This window comes from Heteronotia binoei, chromosome 8 (assembly GCF_032191835.1).
Source record: "Heteronotia binoei isolate CCM8104 ecotype False Entrance Well chromosome 8, APGP_CSIRO_Hbin_v1, whole genome shotgun sequence".
Taxonomy (NCBI): Eukaryota; Metazoa; Chordata; class Lepidosauria; order Squamata; family Gekkonidae; genus Heteronotia; species Heteronotia binoei.
Genome location: NC_083230.1, coordinates 20,505,543 through 20,528,461, shown reverse-complemented (window position 1 = coordinate 20,528,461; position 22,919 = coordinate 20,505,543). Strand labels below are relative to the sequence as shown.

At 43.8% G+C, this 22,919-nt stretch overlaps 1 protein-coding gene across 2 annotated transcripts in view; it reads left to right on the top strand.

Moving 5' to 3' along the window:
- MLC1 (modulator of VRAC current 1) overlaps nt 1-22,919 on the top strand; it is a 50,257-nt gene that overhangs the window by 17,698 nt on the left and 9,640 nt on the right. For both annotated transcript variants that reach the window (XM_060244790.1, XM_060244789.1), the window contains exons 6-9: nt 4,910-5,011; nt 15,408-15,479; nt 15,575-15,691; nt 16,707-16,763. In XM_060244790.1, the coding sequence (XP_060100773.1) occupies nt 4,910-5,011; nt 15,408-15,479; nt 15,575-15,691; nt 16,707-16,763 (348 nt within the window). The remainder of the gene's footprint in view (nt 1-4,909; nt 5,012-15,407; nt 15,480-15,574; nt 15,692-16,706; nt 16,764-22,919) is intronic.

Here is a 22,919-nt window from a genome sequence, read left to right as displayed (position 1 = left end):
TTATAAATTTCATAATAATAGACAATAAAAACAATTTTCAACACAGCTCATTGTTGATTAGTCATACAGTATGTAATTAACTAATAATAATAATAATAATAATTATATGATGTGTTTCGTGTTGCCACTTCTTCAGTATTATTAATGTCTTCTTCTTGTTGAGCTGTATGTAGTGAAGGAGGGAGGGGCGGTGGCTCAGTGGTAGAGCATCTGCTTGGGAAGCAGAAGATCCCAAGTTCAATCCGCGGCATCTCCACTAAAAAAGGGTCCAGGCAAATAGGTGTGAAAAACCTCAGCTTGAGACCCTGGAGAGCCGCTGCCAGTCTGAGAAGACAATACTGACTTTGATGGACCAAGGGTCTGATTCAGTATAAGGCAGCTTCACATGTTCATGTGTTCAAGGAGTAAGCCAGTATATTATTATTATTTATTATTTATTATCATTATTATTATTATCTTTTCTTAAAACTTGTGCAAAGCCTTCCATTTCATTACCGGCCAAAACACTCTCCATGAAGGAACCACCCATTGTTGCAATTTACTTTTCTATATGGAGCTGCCAATCATTTTTCCTTTATTTGGAATAAAGCCATCAGTTCTAAAGTTGGCTTTGCGGTTCGTGTTGCCACTTCTTCAGTATTATTAAAGTCAATTGCAACAATGGGCGAGTCCTATAAGTATATGTTCCCTGTAGTAATGAAGCGAATAATTTGGGGATAAAGTTTTGAATTCATCCCAGGGGCTTCTAAGTGCACCATATTAGTGTAATAATAGATTTTATCAGAGCATTGTTATCTGTATTTTTAAGGTGGTTTTGACCAGCAATGAAATGGAAGGCTTTCCACAAGTTCTAAGAAAAGATACTGGCTTACTCCTTCACAACATACAGCTCAACAAGAAGACATTAATAATACTGAAGAAGTGGCGACACGGAACACGTCATATTATTATTATTATTAGTTAATTACATGCTGTATGACTAATCAACAATGAGCTCTCTTGAAAATTATGTTTATTGTCTATTATTGTGAAATGTATAAATGAAAGTGTGGTAGCCCTTATATCACAGTTCTATTTTGTATTTCTTATAGTTTAGTAATACAGCTGTTTGTGTTTGGATATAATTAAATAAAGTGATATTGTCTTCTAAATATATGCAAATTATACTTAGAAGTTGTTTTCCCCCTAATATTTAATTTAATTTAACTTGTGATTTATACCCAGCCCTATCCTGCTAGGCAGACTCAGGGCGGCTTACAACATTAAAACATTGCCGTAACAATAAATAAAACATCCAAGTAAATACAACAAATTTAAAATATCTCATAAACATAATACATAACATAAAGGGTTACAACTCCAACAATAACACAGCCAGAAGCCATCGTTCAGCAGTTGATATGACTTCGGCTGGTTAACACCATTTAGCACACCTTCAGGTCATTCATTGACACCACTCAGACCCTTGATCAAGTCACGCACAAGGATAGTAAAGTGCTGGGGGGAAGGTTTCAGAGGACGCCCAGTAAATTAAAAGCCTGGTGGAAGAGCTCCGTCTTACAGGCCCTGTGAAACTTAGGTAAGTTCCGCAGGGCCCGGATCTCCAACGGGAGCTGATTCCACCAGGTAGGGGCCCGGATTGAAAAGGCTTTGGCCCTCATTGAGGCCAACCGGGCATCCTTAGAACCAGGGATCACAAGAAGATGTTGTGTAGATGATCTCAAAGCCCGGGGGGGGGCGCTCATATGGGGAGAGGCGGTCTCAAAGATATGCAGGCCCCAGGCCATATAGGGCCTTAAAGGTAAGGACCAACACCTTGAAACAGATCTGGTACTCAATAGGGAGTCAATGCAGTTTGTGCGGCACTGGCTGCATTCGTGCCCTTATAGGCCTCAATGCTAATAACCAGGCTGCTGTGTCCTGCACCCGCTGGAGTTTCCGGAGCAGAGTCACGGGTAGCCCCATGTAGAGAGAGTTGCAATAGTCTAGAAATAGAATGTTTTCTGTTCATGGACTGATTTACATATACATACAAATAACTTGATTCACAGTGCTAGATTACACAGTAATAGATTATTTGTAGATGAATACGAGATATCTCTGAAAACTCTGGATTATGTGAAAAAAATGCTGCCTGTGGTACTTAATCTGTGATAGAGACCTGCCTGTGAATGAACCAACTGATTCTGCAATCATGAAGTATGTGACCTAGCTCTTGATTCATGTTCTACTGAGGTATTGTGTGTGACCCAAAATACTTTAGCATCCTTTCACTCCATAAAAATATAGAATGAAATAATTTGGGCAGTCTCTGTGTTTTGAATCTAAAGAGACATTCTGGGGAAAAAAATGTTATCTGCATTTTTAAATGTTGATACTGTTTTGGACATTTCCCTTTCATGTTCCACATTAGTGTCGACTTTAATTCCATTGTCCATGCTACAATACTCTTATTTATCAGATAATTACCATGTGATTGGATAAAATCATTTCCAGTGCAATCCTAAATAGGGATGGGCACAAACTGGCTCACAAACTAAAGTTTGTCACACATTTTGGTTGGTTTGTAATTTGTGAGCCAAAATTTACAGATTGAGGAGTTGCCACAATCTTCTACAAATTTTAATACCATTTGTGGCAGTTTGTGAGGAGCAGAAAGCAGGGGTTTAAATGGCTCATGATCAGATACAAACTGGTTTGGTTTGCGAACCAGTGTATTGGTTTGCGGTTTGAACCGGATTCAAAGTAGACCTCTTTCCACCCAGGGTCTCCAAGGTGGTGAACATCCAAATAGCATTTTAAAAAAAAGTATATATAAAATAATAATAAAATATATAAACACACAAACACACATAGCAACACACCAGGGAGGAAGATCAACAACAGTTAGTGAAGAAATGCCAAACAAAACAAAACAAAAAAAGGCTTCACATACAGGCAGAAGACAACAATAGAGGGAGACAGATGAATCTCCCTGGGGAAGGGGTTCCAAGGTTTTGGTGTCACAGTGGAGAAGGCCCTTTCTTGGGTTACCACAAGTACAGCCTCAGATGGTGGAGGCACCTAAAACAGGGTCTCCATAGTTGACCAGAGTGGACAGGGAGCAAGTGGTTCTTCAGTTATACTAGCCCCAAGCCATATAGGGATTTAAAAGGCAACACCAGCACCTTGGATTGGGTCCAGAAGCAAATTTGGAGTCAATGGAGATGAAACAAGACTAGAGTGATATGGACCATTCCAATTAACATTCTGGTCAGAGTATTCCAGACAGTCTTCAAGCCCCATGTACAATGCATTGCAGTAATCTAATCTAGATATTACCAGGGCATGCACCACAGTCACAAGATCTTTCTGGTACAGGAAGGGCTGCAGCTAGCTCACAAGCCAAAGCCCGTGAAAAGTACCCCGGCTACTGCCGCCACTTATTTATCCAACAAGAGGCAGCACCTGCAGCCTACAAACCTACTCCTTTTTGAGGACTGTGACCTCATCCAGAACAGGAGATATTCCTAGGTTAAACCTTCCTCCCACTAGCATCACCTCTGTTTTGTCAGGATTAAGTTTTAGTTTGTTAGTCTCCGTCCATTCCAAAACTGCCTCCATGCACCTGCTTATGGTTTTCACAGTTTCCGTGGGATCTGCTAGAAGCTTGAGATAGAGCTGAGTGCCATCCTCATATTGATAATAGCTCAGTTCTTCTCCCAGTAGCTTTAAATAGATGTTAAAAAGCATGGGGAACAAGATGGAACTTTGTGGGACCCTGTAGGCTTGAGGCCAAGGAGTGGAGGACCAATCCCCCAGCACCACACTTTCAAGGTAGGACTGAAAGCACCCCAGGACAGTGACTTTCGATCTCAACCCCAAAAAGCAGTCCAAGATACCTTGATCAATGGCATCAAAAGTTGCTGGATGCAATCTGCCACCTGCCCCCCCCCCCCAGCAGATTTAAATTTAGGATGACAAATATTCAAGGAATTCCAAATAAATGTACTGTAAATTCCCCCCTTCCCCCAAGAAATAACTTATAAAATAAAAACCAAGGTGAGTGGTCAGACCAGGACTGGTGCATGGGAGTAGGCCAAGTAGGCGGTGGCCTGGGGTGCCAGAAGGCACCCCCTCTCCTCATGCGCTACATGGGGGGGGGGATGGCAGTGAGCCTTCCTGACCTCGCCGAGGCTGCCTTCCTGAATTCACCGAGGCTTCCCGAGGCTCGGCAAAGTCGGGGGGCATGGCAGTGAGCACACTCAGAGCCTGGCTCTGAGTGCGCCTTCTGCCATCTGGATGCGGCTCGGCCTGCTCCGTGTCTGGCCCTCTCCCACTTTAGAGGGAGCTGGGAAGAGGTCTTTCCAGCTTCCTTTGAAGTGGGAGAGGGCCAGGCAGAGGAATGGGCCAAGCACTCATGCTTTGCGCACCCCGGATGGCGTTGCTTTCAGTGACGTCATCGAGCCGTGCACACTTCACGCGTGCGAACAGAACACTGGGGCGGGGGAGCAAGGTTCGGCCTGGGGCACTAGAACCTCTAGCGCCGGTCCTGGGCCAGACAAGCCTGATTCAAGTGTTATATTGGCCACATGATGTTCACTAAAATAAAGGAAAACAGAACTATTTTTCTGTCAACTAGGAACTTATTAAAATGCAAGGGTTTTCCATCCAGTTCACTGTTAATGTGCTCGTACAACTCCTTATATCTGAGAGGTAATGAATTCGTTAAAATTAACCAAACTACAATGGAAGTCTCTACAAAGAAATGACTGAGTTCCATTTTAATAGTTACAATAACACAAATGTAATGTTTGAATTGGGCCTGCTTGTTAATCCTATACAGGGCTAAACTTGGGAATATAAGATGTGTGATTTTGTATGTATACAGATTCAGTATGGTAACCCATTGATTGGATTTTATGCGCAGATAAACTTCAACTTGATTCTCCTAATTCTACTGGAAATTTTCATGGCAACTACTGTAATAATTTCAGCTAGATCAAATGAGGAATGTTGCAGGAGGAAAAAAGTAAGTTTTCCCTTTAATGCCTGAAAAAAAATAATCTGATTCCTTTTTCATCATGTAGCACACACTTTTCTAGTGCTATTAATTTTTTTCAAAAAACCCCCCAAAACCCAGATGTACTTGATAAAAAATATCAATCCCTCCCTGTCTCTGTTTCCTTCTCTCTCTAAATATGCACATAAATGATCAAAAAGAGCAATGCCCATTAATAGAGACTTGATGTGTGGAAATGATCCTGTCATGAACCCTGGGGGTTGCTGCCTTACTCTGCTGCCACTCTGGATTTACCGTTTCTTGGAAAGGCCCAGAGTACCCTCCCAAGCCCAACCAAAAATGCCCCTTTTAGCTGAGAAAACACAGGTGTGAAGACCAGGCAGAGAACATTAAAAAGATAAAGGTTTATTCATACAGGTATGGGCATTTAAAACAAGACAAGGTGTTTTATATATATATATATATATATATATAAAAAACAGTGTATAAAGGTAAATAAAAATAAACCCTGACGCGGCTACCTATACTTCCCTTAGCCTGTTAGTCTTCAGGGCCCACAGCCTTCTATACCAGGCCAACTGCGTGTTACTCACTCTAATTCCAAGTGAGGGATCCTTCTCTCAGCCGCAGTCTGTCCTCTCGGCTTGACTCTGCGAGAGAAAAAGAATGCAGTTCCACAGCCCACAAAGTTTAAGTATCAATCTCTTCACACAATCCCTGGTCACTGATTGGTTATAGCGGGCGGCAAGCAATTTGGGGATTGTAGGCTATGTCTGCTTTCTACTCCCACACTGGTCCCTAGGCCTAAGCCTCCCTAGGCCTTGTCTCCCAGTCCTGCACAGATCATGACAGAGCCATTGAAGCTTTTAATGGCATCGTATAGATATAAAAGCCAAGCCGTACAGGTGACGACTCACCTACCCTCCCTTTGGCTGAGCCGTGTGTCACTCAATCCCTCCAGTCCCAGGACAGAAAAAGATTGGGTCACTGAGGAAGCTGCCTTCACATCCTATTGGCCTGTCCCACCAGGTTCTCAGTTTTCCCTCAGTGGCTGTTGCTAGGCAACCATAGTATTCCAAACTTAATTCAGTAAAAGGTGGAGGGAGGAGGCCCTTTCCAAGCCTATTTTGGCCTTTGAGGAAAACCTCATTGGGGCCAGTCCTGACTAGGATTACCAGCTCCAGGTTGGGAAATTCCTGGAGATTTTGTGGTGGAGTCTAAGGAAGCCAGAGTTTGGGGGAAGGAGAGGCCCCAGCTGAATATAATGCCATAGAGTCCACCCTCCAAAGCAGTTATTTTCTCCAGGGGGAGAGAAATCTGGAGTGCAGTTGTGATACCAGGAGATCTTCAGTTTCCGCCTGGAGGTTGGCTACCCTAGGCTGGGCAGCACCCTCTGGGTGACTTGATGCCACCTGACTGGCATGACTTAACTAGACCTGGCTGCTTGCTCCTGTTCAGCAGCAGCCCCTCTATGACAGCCAGTGTGGCATAGCAGTTAGTGTTTCAGAGCAGGGTCTGCCAGACCCAGGTTCTTGCTGTGGAAGCTGACTGGGTGATTTTGGACCACCCACAGACTTTCAGCCTAACCTACCTCACAGGGTTGTTGTGTAGATCAATAGGGGGAGAGGAGAATGATGTCAGCTGCTTTGTTCCTCACTGTAGAGAAAGACTGTATGTTTCCTAGGTAGAGGCTGCAGGGAGGGGGGAGGAGATGGAAAGCTGAAGTCAGAGGGCCAAATAAAGGGAAGGAGATAGGGTAGCCGACTCCAGGTTGGGAGATTCTTGGAGATTCGAGGGGTGGAGCCTGGAGAAGGTGGGGTTTGAGGAGGGGTGGGATCTCAGACTGGTACAATGCCATGGACTCCACCCTCCAAACCAGTTATTTCTGCCTGGAGAACCATTGTTGCCAACCTCAAGGTGAGGGCTGGAGAGCATTTAGAATTACAACTGCTGTCTCGATAGCAGATATCACTTCCCATGGAGAAAATGGTGGGTTCTGTGTCATTATACCTTGCTGAGATCACTTCCCTCCTGCTTTGATCCCCACTGTGGAGAAAGACTTTTTTTTCCTAGGTAGAGGCTGCAAGCAGTGGGGAGGAGATGGAAAGCCAAAGTCAGATCACTTCCCTATAGGAAATGGACACCTTGAAGTGCATAATCTATGGTATATTCCATAACACAACCCCTCTCTCTCGGCTTGGCTTCGCGAACGAAGATTTAAGAAGGGTGCAATAGTCCACGTCTGCTGCAGGCTCGCTGGTGGCTGACAAGACCAATGCGGGACAGGCAGGTCCGGCCACAGTGGCTGCAGGGAAAAGTCTGATTTAGGGTTGGTGCTGTAGCAGTGCGATTCTTCCTCAATCTCCTTTTGTCCTCAAGACCAGCTATGCGTGCGTTCTCAAAGGAAGAGACAGCCTGGTGGATGGTGTGTCTCCATGCTTTGCGATCTGAGGCTAGGTCAGACCACTGGTGATGGTTGATGCGACAGGTGCCAAGGGATTTCTTCAAGGAGTCCTTGTACCTCTTCTTTGGTGCCCCTCTATTTCGATGGCCGGTGGAGAGTTCTCCATACAGGGCAATCTTGGGAAGGCGGTGGTTTTCCATCCTAGAAATATGCCCTGCCCTGCCCAGCGCAGCTGCGTCTTCAGCAGCAGTGCCTCGATACTGGTAACCTCCGCCCGCTTGAGGACTTCAGTGTTGGTCACAAAGTCACTCCAGTGGATGTTGAGGATGGTGCGAAGGCAGCGCTGATGAAAGCGCTCGAGGAGTCGCAGGTGATGACGGTATAAAACCCACGATTCGGAGCCGTAGATGAGGGTTGTCATCACAACTGCTTTGTAAACATTGATCTTTGTGCCTTTTTTCAGATGCTTGTTGCTCCACACTCTTTTGTGCAGTCGGCCAAATGCACGGTTTGCCTTTGCCAGCCTGTTGTCAATCTCCTTGTCGATCTTGGCATCTGAGGAGATGATGCACCCCAGGTAGCTGAACTGCTGGACTGTCTTCAGAACTGATTCACCCACAGTGATGCAGGGAGGGTGATAATCTTCCTGGGGTGCAGGCTGGTGGAGAACTTCTGTCTTCTTCAGACTAACTTCTAGGCCGAATAGCTTGGCAGCCTCTGCAAAGCAGGACGTCATATGCTGCAGAGCTGATACCGAGTGGGAGACGAGTGCAGCATCATCAGCAAACAGTAGCTCTCGGATGAGTTTTTCCATCGTCTTGGAGTGGGCCTTTAGTCACCTCAGGTTGAACAGGCTGCCATCAGTGCGATAGCGGATGTAGACACCATCGTCATCATCTAGATCTACTGCGGCTCCTTGAAGCATCATGCTAAAGAAGATCGTAAAGAGAGTTGGCGCAAGAACGCAGCCTTGCTTTACACCTGTGCCTATTGGGAAGGGCTCCGAGAGGTCGTTGCAGTGTCTGACTTGGCCTCGCTGGTCTTCGTGTAGCTGGATGATCATGCTGAGGAACCTTGGGGGACATCCTAAACGTTCCAAGATTTGCCACAGGCCTTTCCTGCTAATGGTATCGAAGGCTTTGGTAAGGTCGACAAAAGTCACATACAGAGCCTTGTTCTGTTCCCTGCATTTCTCTTGGAGCTGCCTGAGAACAAATACCATGTCGGTGGTGCTCCTGTTAGCTCTGAAGCCGCACTGGCTCTCTGGGAGGAGTTCTTCTGCAATGGTGGGCACCAGTCTGTTCAGGAGTATTCTGGCAAGGATTTTGCCTGCGATGGAGAGCAGGGTTATCCCCCAGTAGTTGGAGCAGTCTGACTTTTCCCCTTTGTTCTTGTATAGGGTGATGATGATTGCGTCGCGAAAGTCCTGTGGTAATTTGCCTTGTTCCCAGCAGGTGACAAGTACTTTGTGAAGTGAGCTATGTAGTACTGTGCCCCCATGCTTCCAGATCTCTGGTGGAATTCCATCAACTCCTGCTGCCTTGCCACTTTTCAGTTGCTTGATGGCTTTAACAGTCTCTTCTAGGGTGGGGATCTCATCCAACTCTGTTTTCACTGGTTGAAGTGGGGTGAGGTGGATTGCTGAATCTTGAACTACGCGGTTGGCACTGAAGAGAACCTGAAAATACTCTGACCACCGGTTCAGTATGGATGCCTTGTCTGTGAGGAGCACTTGGCCGTCTGCACTACGCAAGGGACTCTGAGCCTGATATGATGGACCATATACTGCCTTCAGGGCTTCGTAGAACCCTCTTAAATCACCAGTGTCTGCACACAGCTGGGTTCTCTCTGCAAGCTTGGTCCACCAATCATTCTGAATGTCTCGAAGCTTGCGCTGGAGATTGCTACATGCAGCGCGGAAGGTTGCTTTTTTCCCAGGACAGGAGGGCTGAGCAAGATGTGCTTGGTAGGCAGATCTCTTTTTCGCCAGTAAATCTTGGATCTCTTGATTGTTCTCATCAAACCAGTCCTTGTTCTTCCTTGTGGAGAACCCGAGGACTTCTTCAGAGATCTGCAGGACGGTGGATTTTAGGTGTTCCCAGAGTGCTTCTGGAGAAGGGTCTGTGGGGCAACTGGGGTCCTCAATTCTTGACTGGAGTTTTGCCTGGAAGGCAGCTTTAACTTCGGCTGACTGGAGACTGCCAACCTGAAACTTCCTCCGAGCGATACCTCCTCTCCTGGGTGTGGGTTTAAAGTGAAGACGGAGATTGCAGCGTACAAGACGATGATCCGTATGACATTCTGCACTGGGCATTACTCGGATGTGTAAGACATCTCGAAGGTCTCTCTGGCGCACCAGAATGTAGTCGATAAGGTGCCAGTGCTTGGACCGCGGGTGCATCCAGGTTGTCTTCAGACTGTTCTTCTGCTGGAAGATAGTGTTGGTGATGGTGAGCTGGTGCTCCATGCAGAATTCTAGCAGGAGGCGCCCGTTTTCATTGCAGTTGCCAATGCCGTGTTTGCCAAGTACTCCTTTCCAGGCTTCCGAGTCTTTACCTACTCTGGCATTGAAGTCGCCAAGGATGATCACCTTGTCCTCTGTAGGGGTCTTCCGTACGAGGTTGTGTAGATCAGCATAGAACTTGTTCTTTTCTGCAGGATCTGCTTGAAGGGTTGGGGCATACACACTGAAGAGTGTTGCATGCTGCTTGTTTTGAAGTGGGAGGCGCATGGACATGATGCGATCTGAGTGACCTGTTGGCAGGTTTTCGAGTTTGGAGGCAATGGAGTTCCTGACCATGAAGCCAATGCCAGAAAGGCGGCTCTCAGCCTTTGACTTACCCGACCAGTAGAGGGTATAGCCAGCACCGTGTTCTTGAAGACTACCTTCCTCAGGGAAACGGACCTCACTGAGAGCTGCTATGTCGATATTCAACCTGAGAAGTTCGTGGGCAACTAGAGCAGAGCGTCGTTCAGGGCGACCACTGTCTACTGTGTCAAGCATGGTTCTGATGTTCCAACACGCAAGCTTTAGTCTTTGCACACTTTGTGAGGCAGGTGCATGCCTTTTCTTTGTTGTTATTTTTTGACCGCAAGTAAGGATGCCCGTTGACCGCGGCTAGCCAACTGGGGTGGAGGAGACGAGCTTTGTTTAGGCCACCTTTTCTAGGCCCCTCTCCGTGTGGAGCAAGCAGTGCTGTCCCTAGATAAGGCTGCTTGGTCGTTCAGGGTGCTGCCGAAAAATGCTTTTAGCATCAGGCGACCAATACCCTGAACCGCCTACATGCAGGATCGGGACTGCGGCTTCCAGTGGCACCTTCCACCTGCCAGGTCAAAAAAGACAGATCACGCCACAAGAACATGCTGATGCTAAAAGCTGCAAGGCCAAATATGACAGGAAAAGGCAGCAACAGCAGACTGCAGATGATAGGAATGCTGAACTTCAGTGTCTGCGTGATTGTCATTATGTGTGACTACCCAGCCACCCACCCAATTTAATGCATACAAATATACAAAGGAATTTCTGAGTTTAAAATGGTTGCACAGCAGAAATTCTAAAAGTCAGGATAAAAGTTCCTTACTGTAATATGTTTGTTGTAAATATATTAGATTCATATATCTAGATAAAGTGCATAACTCTCTGTTAACTGCACTGACAGATGTATGAAACTGTTACTTCCAGCTTGTTTCTGTGCCAAAAGATCCACAAGGAAACCAGGACCTTAAAATAAACTTGCTAATGTGACAAATATTTGCTTGTAATTTTGTAGAATAGCAAAGTGCCCAATTTCAATTCAAGAATAGTCTTTCTGAGGCTTCTGAGCTGCCCTGAGCCTGTTTGCAGGGAGGGTAGGATATAAATAGAAATGAATAAATTATATAAGTATTCAGAGGTTTGTAATCTAGAAGATAGTTCACACAAACAGAGCCTGAAAATATAACATATTTTGGTCTCAGTTACCACTTACACTGAGATGAGACTTGAAAAAAATAATTGATATGATCTAACTAGCCCACTTTTATCATTTGAATATGAGAAAGTTGTTTATGTGCACTTGTGGTCTTTTAGGATGAGTCATACTTCAGCAAAATGTAGAACTGGTATGCATTAGGAGAGAGGATGTCCGGTTTCCGGGTAGCTGCTGCAAGATGCCTTTTGGAGAAGCTCTGACAATTTAAGGTTTTATAACCTTTTATCTTCTCCTGATAAGTCTTTTTGATATAAATTTCAATTCGGATTGGCTATTTACATTCTTTCCTGGACACTCAGTCAAGACCACAGAAGATAAAACACGTATAATTGAATTTTTCTACTGTGTGCCTATCAATCTCTAATCCTCATTATACCTCCTTCTGCTTAGAGCATTTTGCCTTGTTACAACTTGCCAACAATAATATACATACTGGCTTGTGCCTGTAAAACAACCTGGACTTGACTGGGAAGAAAGGAAAGTCTCTACTTCACTTTCTCCTTGCCTCTTATCTCGAAGGTACTGCCGGCACTTGTGAAGACGTTGTAACTTGCAGTGCTAATTAAGTAAATAGCAGATGGTTGTGCTGGGTGAACTGCTTTAAATCAGGCGACGTTTGGCAGTGTCCAGCAGTGTTAACACATGAAGTGTTAATTTATGGAGAGAGTGTTAAGACGTGCTAATTTATGAAGGGAGAACTTTGAACTTCTGGACTGTAACTAACCTGAAAATTAGATTAAAACGGGGGCCTTAAAGAGACCACGTAGTGGTGAAGAAGAGGAAATAAACACACTGGCTTGCAAACAGACCAAAATTAATTAATTCTTTCCCCTGAAAGACAATCTTGCTTACAATGTTTCAGTGTCAAATCGCTTTGCAGCATTAGCTGATTTGGAAGGGAAAGAGCAAGGTCCCAGCATGATATAGCTGGAACTCAGAGCAGAAGAAGTTGTAACCATACATCTACTGAGACAAATGGAAGGAATGATGACCTGACAGTAGGGTTGCCAACCCCCATGTGGGGGCAGGGGATCCCCCGGTTTGGAGGCCCTCCCCCCACTTCAGGGTCGTCAGAAAGCGGGGGGAGGGGAGGGAAATGTCTGCTGGGAACTCTGTTATTCCCTATGGAGATTTATTCCCATAGAAAATCATGGAGAATTGATCCGCGGGTATCTGGGGCTCTGGGGGGCTGTTTTTTGAGGTAGAAACACCAAATTTTCAGCACAGCATCTTGTGCCTCTCCCCAAAATATCCCCCAAGTTTCAAAACGATTGGACCAGGGGGTCCAATTCTATGAGCCCCAAAATAAGGTGCCCCTATCCTTCATTATTTCCTATGGAAGGAAGGCATTGAAAAGGTGTGCCGTCCCTTTAAATGTGAGGGCCAGAACTCCCTTTGGAGTTCAATTATGCTTGTCACAGCCTTGATCTTGGCTCCACCCCTAATGTCTCCAGGCTCCACCCCCAAAGTCTCCTGGCTCCACCCCTAAAGTCCCCAGATATTTCTTGAATTGGACTTGGCAACCCTACCTGACAGCTAACCTCAATGAACTGACGGCCCATACTGTGACTTCCATATATACTTCTTTGATCGTCTTGAAAGCCTGACTAGGCCAAATCACAACTCAGGGAGAAATTCCAGTCAAACCCTAAAGCAATCTAAATATGCTCACTCCTGAACGAGTGGCCAGGAAGAGGCAGCATGGGAAGGGGGAAAAAAAAGCCCCTGGCCTTGATCTAATCCCTGGCATGGTCACTTTACAGACCTGTTGATGGATGGTTGTTTTTCTGTATTGGTATAAACCAGGGGTCCTCAAACTTTTTAAATAGGGGGCCAGTTCACTGTCCCTCAGACTGTTGGAGGGCCGGACTGCTGTTACTGTACAAGGCCGCGGGCCGTCAGTTCTCCGTCTTCTGCATCTCTCTCCCTCCCCCACACCACACACCCCGGCCTGGGAACTCACCTCACCTCGGTATCACCTCACACTCTGTCTCCGCCGCCTCAGCCCAGTGCCGGAAGTGTGCGTTGCTAACGCGAGTTTAGGTCAAACGTCACTTCTTGTCTGATTTTGCCATAACCCGGCGGGCCGCATAAACGTCCTCAGCAGGCCACATCTGGCCCACAGGCCGTAGTTTGAGGACCCCTGGTATAAACTAATGACTAACCCTACTGGGCTAACAAGCCTGATAATGAAAGACTCCTTGACACCTTACTGGGTTAAAGAAACTGAGCTTAAATTAGTTTATTATGGACTCTCTAAACAGTTTATGATGCAGTTGGAAGATAGTGCAGTTAAACCCTTCCTTAAACAAAGGATTCTAGGTATCGAAATACAACACGATTTGTTCCAGATTAAATGTTATCCTCGAAGCACAGGAAACCTGAATCGAATAGTTCTGATGCCATACTTGCAGAATTTAGATAAACCCGATTATAGAAGATCCTTCACATTCATGAGAGCGAATATGCTTCCTTCCACAGTCACAGAAGGTAAATACAAAAGGCATCCCTATGAGGAAAGGTTATGTATTTGCAGAGATGGGAGGATAGAGACGACAGAGCACATTCTCTTTGAATGCAAACTTTATCAGAACATTCGCTCAACTTATATTGCTCCTATTTGTGAACAATTCCCGGGGAGAGATTTTAGCTTTTATTTAGATAAGATTTTAGCGGATAGGAACCAGGAAACTACTATGTGGAATTATGTGGAATTCACTGCCACAGGAGGTGGTGGCGGCCACAAGTATAGCCACCTTCAAAAGGGGTTTAGATAAAAATATGGAGCACAGGTCCATCAGTGGCTATTAGCCACAGTGTGTGTGTATATATAAAAAAATTTTGCCACTGTGTGACACAGAGTGTTGGACTGGATGGGCCATTGGCCTGATCCAACATGGCTTCTCTTATGTTCTTATGAAGGCGGCAATGTTTGCTGTACAAGCCATAAGACTCCGTAAACAACTAATTGATAAAAATATTTAAACATCTATGAAATGTTTTAATTTATGTTTTATAACTAGAAATGTTTTGTAACTAGAAATGGAAACAAATTTTTATGTATACTATTTTGTATTGTTCCCATGTCCAATAGTATACCTTGGTTTTTTTAATGCCACTTGTTACCTATTTTCTTTCTTTTTGGATGGGTCTCTGACCATGTTAAACTTGACTTGATTTGACATTAGGAGAGAGGAAGAGGGAGAGAGACCTATCTTTTACTTCTTTATGTGAAATTATTTTTTATTCTTATGCCAGACTGATGTTTGTGCTAGTGCCACATGCAAAGGGATGGGAGTCAAGGGAGAAAAGGTCTTTCTCCCATAGCACATACACAAGTAATATTCTCTGAGCAATATTATTCAATCTCTATTCCTTTGTCTGAAAGTGAACACAAATGAATAGAAGTCACCAAAAGTTTATAGCTCTTTGCCATTTGATTAAGGCTTTGGAGCAGGGGTGTCGAACTCTTTTGTTATGAGGGCTGGATCTGACATAAATGAGACCTTGTCGGACCAGGCCGTGTCGCGTTGGGCTGAGCCATGTCAGGCTGGGCCATGTTTAAGATTAGGTAGCAGGGATATAAACTTTATAAAGGGCACAGGCAAACACAATTAAAGTTTTTTTTTTAAATAATCTTAAAACATGCTTAAAGAAGCACTCGGTCTTACTTTGTACCTCTCCTGTGCAATCCAGGGATCTGGGCAAAGGAAGCTCTGGCTCTTTCCTTCCTTTCCCAGGGAACCAGAAGGGGGAGGAGCCTCAGCCAATAGAAGAAACAGAGGCTGGGCTCAGTAGCTCTGGTGTGCGATTGAGAGAGCCTGGCAAAGCAAGCTGTGATGCAGAAGGAAGCAAGAGATAGGGAGAAGGAAGCAGATGACAGTCAGTTGTTCGGGGGCCTGATAGGAGCCCTCTGGAGGCCTGATTCAGCCCCCGAGCTGCATGTTTGACACCCCTGCTTTAGACGTTGAGTGCTGCTATGTGGCAAGTGGCTTGCTTGCACTGGTTACGGTTTTCTTTTTCTTTTTAGATGACTGTATATGACAGTACTGGCACATTGAATAATATCAGTTTTCCTACACGGATCTTGAAATCATACTCGGTAAGAAGTATTAATATTCTTAACTTTATAAAGTGCCCCAAAACCCCCAATTATATGTAAATCACAGTTTTGTTTCTTTCTTTTTGTACTTTTAGGTCATTGAAGTGATAATTGGCATTTCTGCTGTGTTTGGTGGAATAATTGCGTTGAATATGGATGTGCTGGTCTCCGGCCCATATCTTTCAGTAACTTTCTTTTGGATCTTAGTGGCTGTAGGTGTTATACCATTAAATGTAACTTTTCATTAAAAACGTTTGCTCATTTTGATTTGGAGCCATTGTCCTATGTATGTGCATTAGGTCATAAGGACTGGATATTCCAGTTTTATTTTTGGGGAGGAAATTGTGGGACATGAGAAAGTAGCGCGTTGACTAAGCTTTGCATTTTTTGGAATGGAGCTGTCCTGCTTCCTACTTCCCCTGCAGCTCAACAGTCTCCACAAGAAGTTGGTCCTAGATAAAGGACCATGAAGAAGACAACATGGGATGTCTGCAGCAAAAGGGGGATATCAGTAGAAATCACTTATTTAGTCTGGATCCTACCCATTCTTCTGTCAAAGGACACAGATCCTTTGTAGTTAGATTCAGTTTCCACATTACACTATTGTATTCCAATCTGGATACAGACAAGTTTATCTAACTTGGGGGAGGGACGGTGGCTCAGTGGTAGAGCATCTGCTTGGGAAGCAGAAGGTCCCAGGTTCAATCCCCTGCATCTCCAACTAAAAAGGGTCCAGGGAAATAGGCGTGAAAAACCTCAGCTTGAGACCCTGGAGAGCCGCTGCCAGTCAAGGGAGGGACGGTGGCTCAGTGGTAGAGCATCTGCTTGGTAAGCAGAAGGTCCCAGGTTCAATCCCCTGCATCTCCAACTAAAAAGGGTCCAGGCAAATAGGTGTGAAAAACCTCAGCTTGAGACCCTGGAGAGCCGTTGCCAGTCTGAGTAGACAAGACTGACTTGATGGACCGAGGGTCTGATTCAGTATAAGGCAGTTTCATATGTTCATATATGTTCATAACAGGAATGAAAGTCTGTGAATCAGAGAAAAGAACAATGAATTAAAGAGTTTGCTAATAAAAGTTTAGTAATTCCTTATTAAATTAGTTACTTAAATAATGTACGGACAACATGTTGTGTATGATTCCGCTTCACAGAAAAAAAGGAAAGTGGAGCTTGAAACCTCAATTGCTATTGTCAGTATTTGATCTTAAACTCTGATTTCCCTTTAAGTGTTTTCCCAGTGCCATCGCAAGTCACGTGACTGCTGAATATCCAAGTAAATGTTTGGTAAGTATGTTATTGAAGTAGTTATATGGTAGCACCTCAAGGGGTGAATATTGTCATGAACATTTTTACTGTTGCAATCAGGGCTTTTTTTTGTAGCAGGAACTCTTTTGCATATTAGGCTACACACCCTTGATGTAGCCAGTTCTCCTGGAGCTTACAGTAGGCCCTCTACTGAGAGCCCTGTAAGCTCTTGGAGGATTGTCTACATCAGGGGTGTGTGGCAAAAGAATTCCTGCTGCAAAAAAAAGTAGGTACAAGATTTTGTTCTTTAAGAAAGTAGAATAGCCACTGGACCTTGTGGCTGTACCTCAAACTCTCTTCTTTCAAGCCTCAGGCAAATCAGTTTTTTACAGAGTTATGGGTGGTGTGATAGAGTTTGCAGTGTATACATAGATCCTGCAGTTTTCTCTGGCATATTGGCTTTTGCATAGTTTTATATTGTTTTGAAAGAATATTTTAGAGATGATACTAGGGCAAAGGGCTGTCTGATACCCTTGATTTTTTTTCTTCCCAGATTGGTTTGTGCTATTATCTCAAATCTCTCAGTGTAGTATATTTTTGTCCTGCTCTTCCTCCATAGAGCTCAGGGCAGCAGACATAGTTCTCCCTTCCCCATTTTTTCCTCAGAAAGTACAATAAAATAGGTTAGACTGAGTGAGCATGACTGACACAAGTTTACCTCGTGAGCTTTATGGCAAAGTCAGGTTATGAGTCTTGGTCTCCCAAAGTCTAGTCTGATATTCTAACCATTGACACTTCACTGTGTCAAGCATGAGATCTCAAAATAACCAGGCCTTGAATATTGAAACAAAGTTTGGTTTATTGATAATCCATGTGGCTCATTCAAGCTGGGGATTGGAACTGATACTCTGTAACGCTAGAATACATGCTTTAAGATGGCACATCAAAGGTTCTATAAACAATTCTACATTCACGTGTGAAATTCACACGCTGGGCTCCTTATCTATATTGCGACTAGCACATCCTGGGTTCAAGCCTGGCTGAGCCTGAGAACGTCCCAAGAGGTCTTATCTTCAAAGAGGATATTCCTGTATTTGTTAGTAAAAGCAAAAGAAGAAAGGTGGGGGTTGCTACTTTGATGTGCCTAAGTTTAATTCAGGGTTAGTAACAATTCTATGATCTAAATACTATAGTAGAGGATGAATATACAATGCTTGACACACTGGTTCTGAATTGACTCCAGTGCCTGATGGTTCTTTCTCCTGTTTCTTGCACTTTGGTCCTCTCACTTCCATTCAAAATTCTGCTGTCCCCTGCAGTGGCTATGAGAATCATTAGGATAAATCATTCTAGCAGCTTCCATTCACATACAATATCCACTACCACTCACCAGTTTAGAGGATCGTCTTGAAGCTCCTCAGCATCTGTTTTGATTTTCACCATACTGAACAATTTAATGTTATCTGCAAACTTGACTTTTATTTACTTATTTGCATTATTTCTAGTCCGCCTTTCTTACTGAGACTCAAGGTGGAATACATAATGTAAGTCAAATGCAATCAGTGGCATAAGACATTCAATAAACAGTACAATAGGTTTGGAATTACAAAAATCTGAAAACAAGAAGAAATTGGAAACAAAGCACAAACATTTAAACATTAAACAATGCAGAAATTACAGTTAGGAGCATACTTACAACAACAGGCAGTGCATGCTAGTATAGTCCATTTGCCAAGGCATCTTTCTGAACCATCTCATTCCATTAGTAGTTGTAGATTTTTCTGGGCTATATGGCCGTTGTCTTGGCATTGTGTGACCTGACATTTTGCCAGCAACTGTGACTGGCATCCTCAGGGGTATAACTCAGAAAACTGGAGTTCTCTCTGCGTGAAGGTGAGAAGAAGATGTTAGGCACATAATTTATATCTACTCAGGAAGGTGGGGTAGGGCTGTGTCATTATCTTGTAGGAGCTTCCCAGGCTGTGACATGCTAATAGAGGAGCTTCCTGAGGAGGTTCTTTTGTATATGGATTGGCTATTGAAATTCTAATCTTATCTGTAGTGCTATTGTAAGATGTAGAACATTTTGTGTTTTTCAGGACTGGAAACCATTACAGCACAGCCCTATTAGCTGTGTAAAAAATTCCTCCCATATAATTCAGTTTTTCATAGTTTGTGGAAAGCCAGGAGAGTGGGAGCCTTTCTAGCCTCATCTGGTTGCTCGTTACATAAAGTGGGGGGCCACAACTGCACAGTCAGTTGTTGATTTTGCCTCCAAACAATGGAGCAGACTTGTTCTCTCTTGCTAGAGAAGGCAGAACTAATGGAAGGAAACAATTAAGAAATAGAAGTTAGTTAAATATTAGAAGAAACTTCCCAACATGGTTCAACAATAGAACAAAACATGAGGTATTTAAATAGTAGATTGGATGCTGTTGTGGATGCTGTAGTTGTGTATAGGGCCAGACTGAGAGAGAAAAAATGGAAGGAAGGAAGGAAGGAAGGAAGGAAGGAAGGAAGGAAGGAAGGAAGGAAGGAAGGAAGGAAGGAAGGAAGGAAGGAAGGAAGGAAGGAAGGACCTGCCTATCCAACTGGCCAGGCACCTCCCTCACCTCATGTGAGGCTTGTGCAGGCCAGGCAGCCGCTCTTCACCTTGCGCAGGCCGGGTGCTGCCTTCCTTGCTGCATTTGGAGCTTGTATGGGGCTTGCACAATGTTTCCATCGCCTTGCATAGAGCTTGAGTGGACTGGATGGTATCTTAATTGCCTTTTGTGGACGAGGACCTGCCTCCTTTGACTTGAATTGGCCGGAAGTTACCTCCTTCACTTTGCATGGGCCAGACACCCCCAACCTTGCTCCATATGGGTTGCAGCAGCTGTTCTGCTTCATATGGGACTTGACCGGGACTTGTCACCTCCTTCAACTTACATAGTCTAGGAGCTGCCTCCCTCACCTCATGTGGCCAGGCAGTGTCCCCTGTGATGGACTCCTGCTGCTTCTTTTACTGTAAGGCAGATTTTCCCACCAAAACAGCTAAAAAGCTGTTCCCGGTGTTCATGCTCGGATGTGATGTATTGTTGTGGGTGAGGAGTTGGAAGAGAGCTGTCAGTTGTTTGGGATGGTAGCTGGAGGCATGCAGGTATGTTTGTCGGTCGGTAGGTTTCCTTTATAAGGTAGTGTCTATGTGTCCACCGTGTATTTTTACAGTGGTGTCCAGAATAGAATTAGAACCAGAAAAGAATTAGAACTTACAACCTCTATTGGACAGTGACAGCTCTCTTTCAAAATTACTGGGGGGTAAACCTTTTTTTTGCGCACAGACAGCCCCCCAATCTCAAACAACTCCTCACCCACAACAATACAACATCACATCTGAGCATGAACACCAGTATCACAGCTTGTAATAAACCCAAGTGCCAACTTTGCTGCCACATACACCCAGAAAATACAGTCACTGGACCCAACAACATTAACTACACTATCTCAGGCTCATTCACTTGTTCATCTTCCAATATTACATATGCCATTAAATGCCAACAATGCCCTACAGTTTTCTACATAGGGCAAACAGGACAAACCCTACGCCAAAGGATAAATGGACACAAATCTGACATCAGGAATTACAGAACTGAGAAACCAGTTGGAGAACACTTTAACCTTCCTGAGCATTCAATGGGTGACCTCAGAGTAGCTGTTTTACTGCAAAGAAACTTCAAGAACAGAATGGAGAGAGAAATTGCTGAATTACAAATTATTATGAAACTTGGGACAAACACCTCCCCAGGACTGAACAGGGATATTGGTTTTTTTTTTTATCTCATTACATATGCTAAACCAACTCTCACTGAGTATAGCTATACATCCACAGTATTTCAATGTATTTCTCTTTTAGAACAGTGTATCAGAATAATGTTGTTTTTGTTCTTTTGTATTGATATACTCAAATAGGGGATATGGGCTTTTTATCTCATTACATATACTAACTCACCTCTCACTATATTTTAATGTACCCTTTTTTTCTAATGGCAAACTAGAATGTATTTCTCTTTTAGAACAGTGTATCAGAATATTTTGGTTTTTTGTATTGACATACTCAAATAGGGATATTGGCTGTTTATCTTATTACATATACTAACCCATCTTCCACTATATTTTAATGTATTCTTTTTTTCTAATGGCAAACTATAATGATGTTATAACCTCCTGAGATACTAATGCTCTCCATTTCAACCCACAATTAACAAAGCCAGAATGACACCCAGATTTATGGCACTTCACACCTATGACATGTCTGCTTTTCATCACCCTCCACTGTTGTTACAGCCCAGTTAACAAACAAACACAGACCCCAATGTGCGATTCTTTTAATCTGCTAAAAACATGCCCAAGACTCTACATACCAACTCACTGCCCACTTTCTCTGTATTTAAAGATGGCTTGCCATTCCAGTTTTGTCTGATGAAGTCTGCTTAAAGCATACGAAAGTTCTGAATAAAACTTAGTTGCTCTTAAAGTTCTCCTCAGCTGGTGCTGACCAATCAGAGAGAAAGGGGTGTGTGTGTGCAGGCAGGCAGCAGCTTGTCAATCAAACTCTGCATTATGGTGAGATGTTAACTCTTTATCTTCCAGCTCTCTGAAACAGCTGCACTAGGGAACCTGTTTTATGTTCCTAAACAGTAATTTAGTTGATTACTATTTCATGGAGAGGATCTATTGAACTACACACCAATTAGTCTGCTGAATATCACAAGCAAATTGTATGGAAGGCATCTCCTAGATAAATTTTTAGATTGGCTTGGCCAAGAGAACATCCTAGTAGTAGAATAGGCTTTAGATCAGGAAGATCCACACTTGTTCAATCCCTGACTATTCAGCATCTCATTGAGAAATATTCCACCAAGGGAGTAACTTTATTATATATTGCTTTTGTTGATTTTAAATTTGTGTTTGATTCAATATCCAGCACTCGTCTATGGGACAATCTATAGAGACTTGTATATTTTTTATGGGCTCTGCATGATCAAACTTTCCTAAGAGTCAGATGTAGCAGCCAAGGACACCTTACTAAGCCTATTCAGACTTTTAGAGGGGTCAGGCAAGGATGCCTATTAGCTTTGGTGTAGTGCTTTAGAGCCAGTTTGGTGTAGTGGTTAAGTGTGTGGACTCTTATCCGGGAGAACCGGGTTTGATTCCCCACTCCTCCACTTGCACCTGCTAGCATGGCCTTGGGTCAGCCATAGCCCTGGCAGAGGTTGTCCTTGAAAGGGCAGCTGCTGTGAGAGCCCTCTCCAGCCCCACCCACCTCACAGGGTGTCTGTTGTGGGGGAGGAAGGTAAAGGAGATTGTGAGCCGCTCTGAGAGTCTTCGGAGTGGAGGGTGGGATATAAATCCAATATCATCATCATCATCATCATCATCATCATCATCTTCTTCTTCTTCTTCTTCTTCTTCTTCTTCTTCTTCTTCTTCTTCTTCTTCTTCTTCTTCTTTCTTCTTCTTCTTCTTCTTCTTCTTCTTCTTCTTCTTCTCTGTTTATTTTCTACATAAACAGTCTCTCTAGCTGGCTCAGTACTTCTGAACTCCATCCCCCTAAACTTGCCAATAGGCCTGTATCAGTGCTTCTATATGCTGATGACACAGTACTTCTTTCAAGAACTCCGGTAGGTCTTCGGCGACCTCTTGGGAAGCTCTCCTCATATTGTGAAAGTGAATTTCTCACAAGCAAATATCAGAAAACTAAAATAGAAGCCTTTGGGAAGAGACCAAAGACCAGGTCATGGTCAGTCAATGGTATAAGATTCAGCAAGTTAAAAATTTCAAATATCTTTGGGAAGTCCCACAGGATACAGATTCTAGAGTTAACCACAGCAAATATGCTGCCAATCAAGGAGAAGGATCAGCAAACACGGTAGCAAAATTGTATCGATTGTGCGGGGGATATTATGTCCCTGCAGCTCTTAAGCTATTCAGTGCTAAACTGCTGGTCAAATTGCTGTACGATTACTGTAAATGCTGTAAATGCTGGCCCAGTTACATTTGTAGGGCCACCAAGCTCATGTTTTGCCCCCCAAGAAAGAGTGCAATCTAAATTTCTAAGAACAATTCTACAAGTACCCAGGTGTGTGCCTAATGCAAGCTTAATACTGGAGACAGGTAGCTTTGGAGTTGAAACATGAGTATGTATACTATCTATAT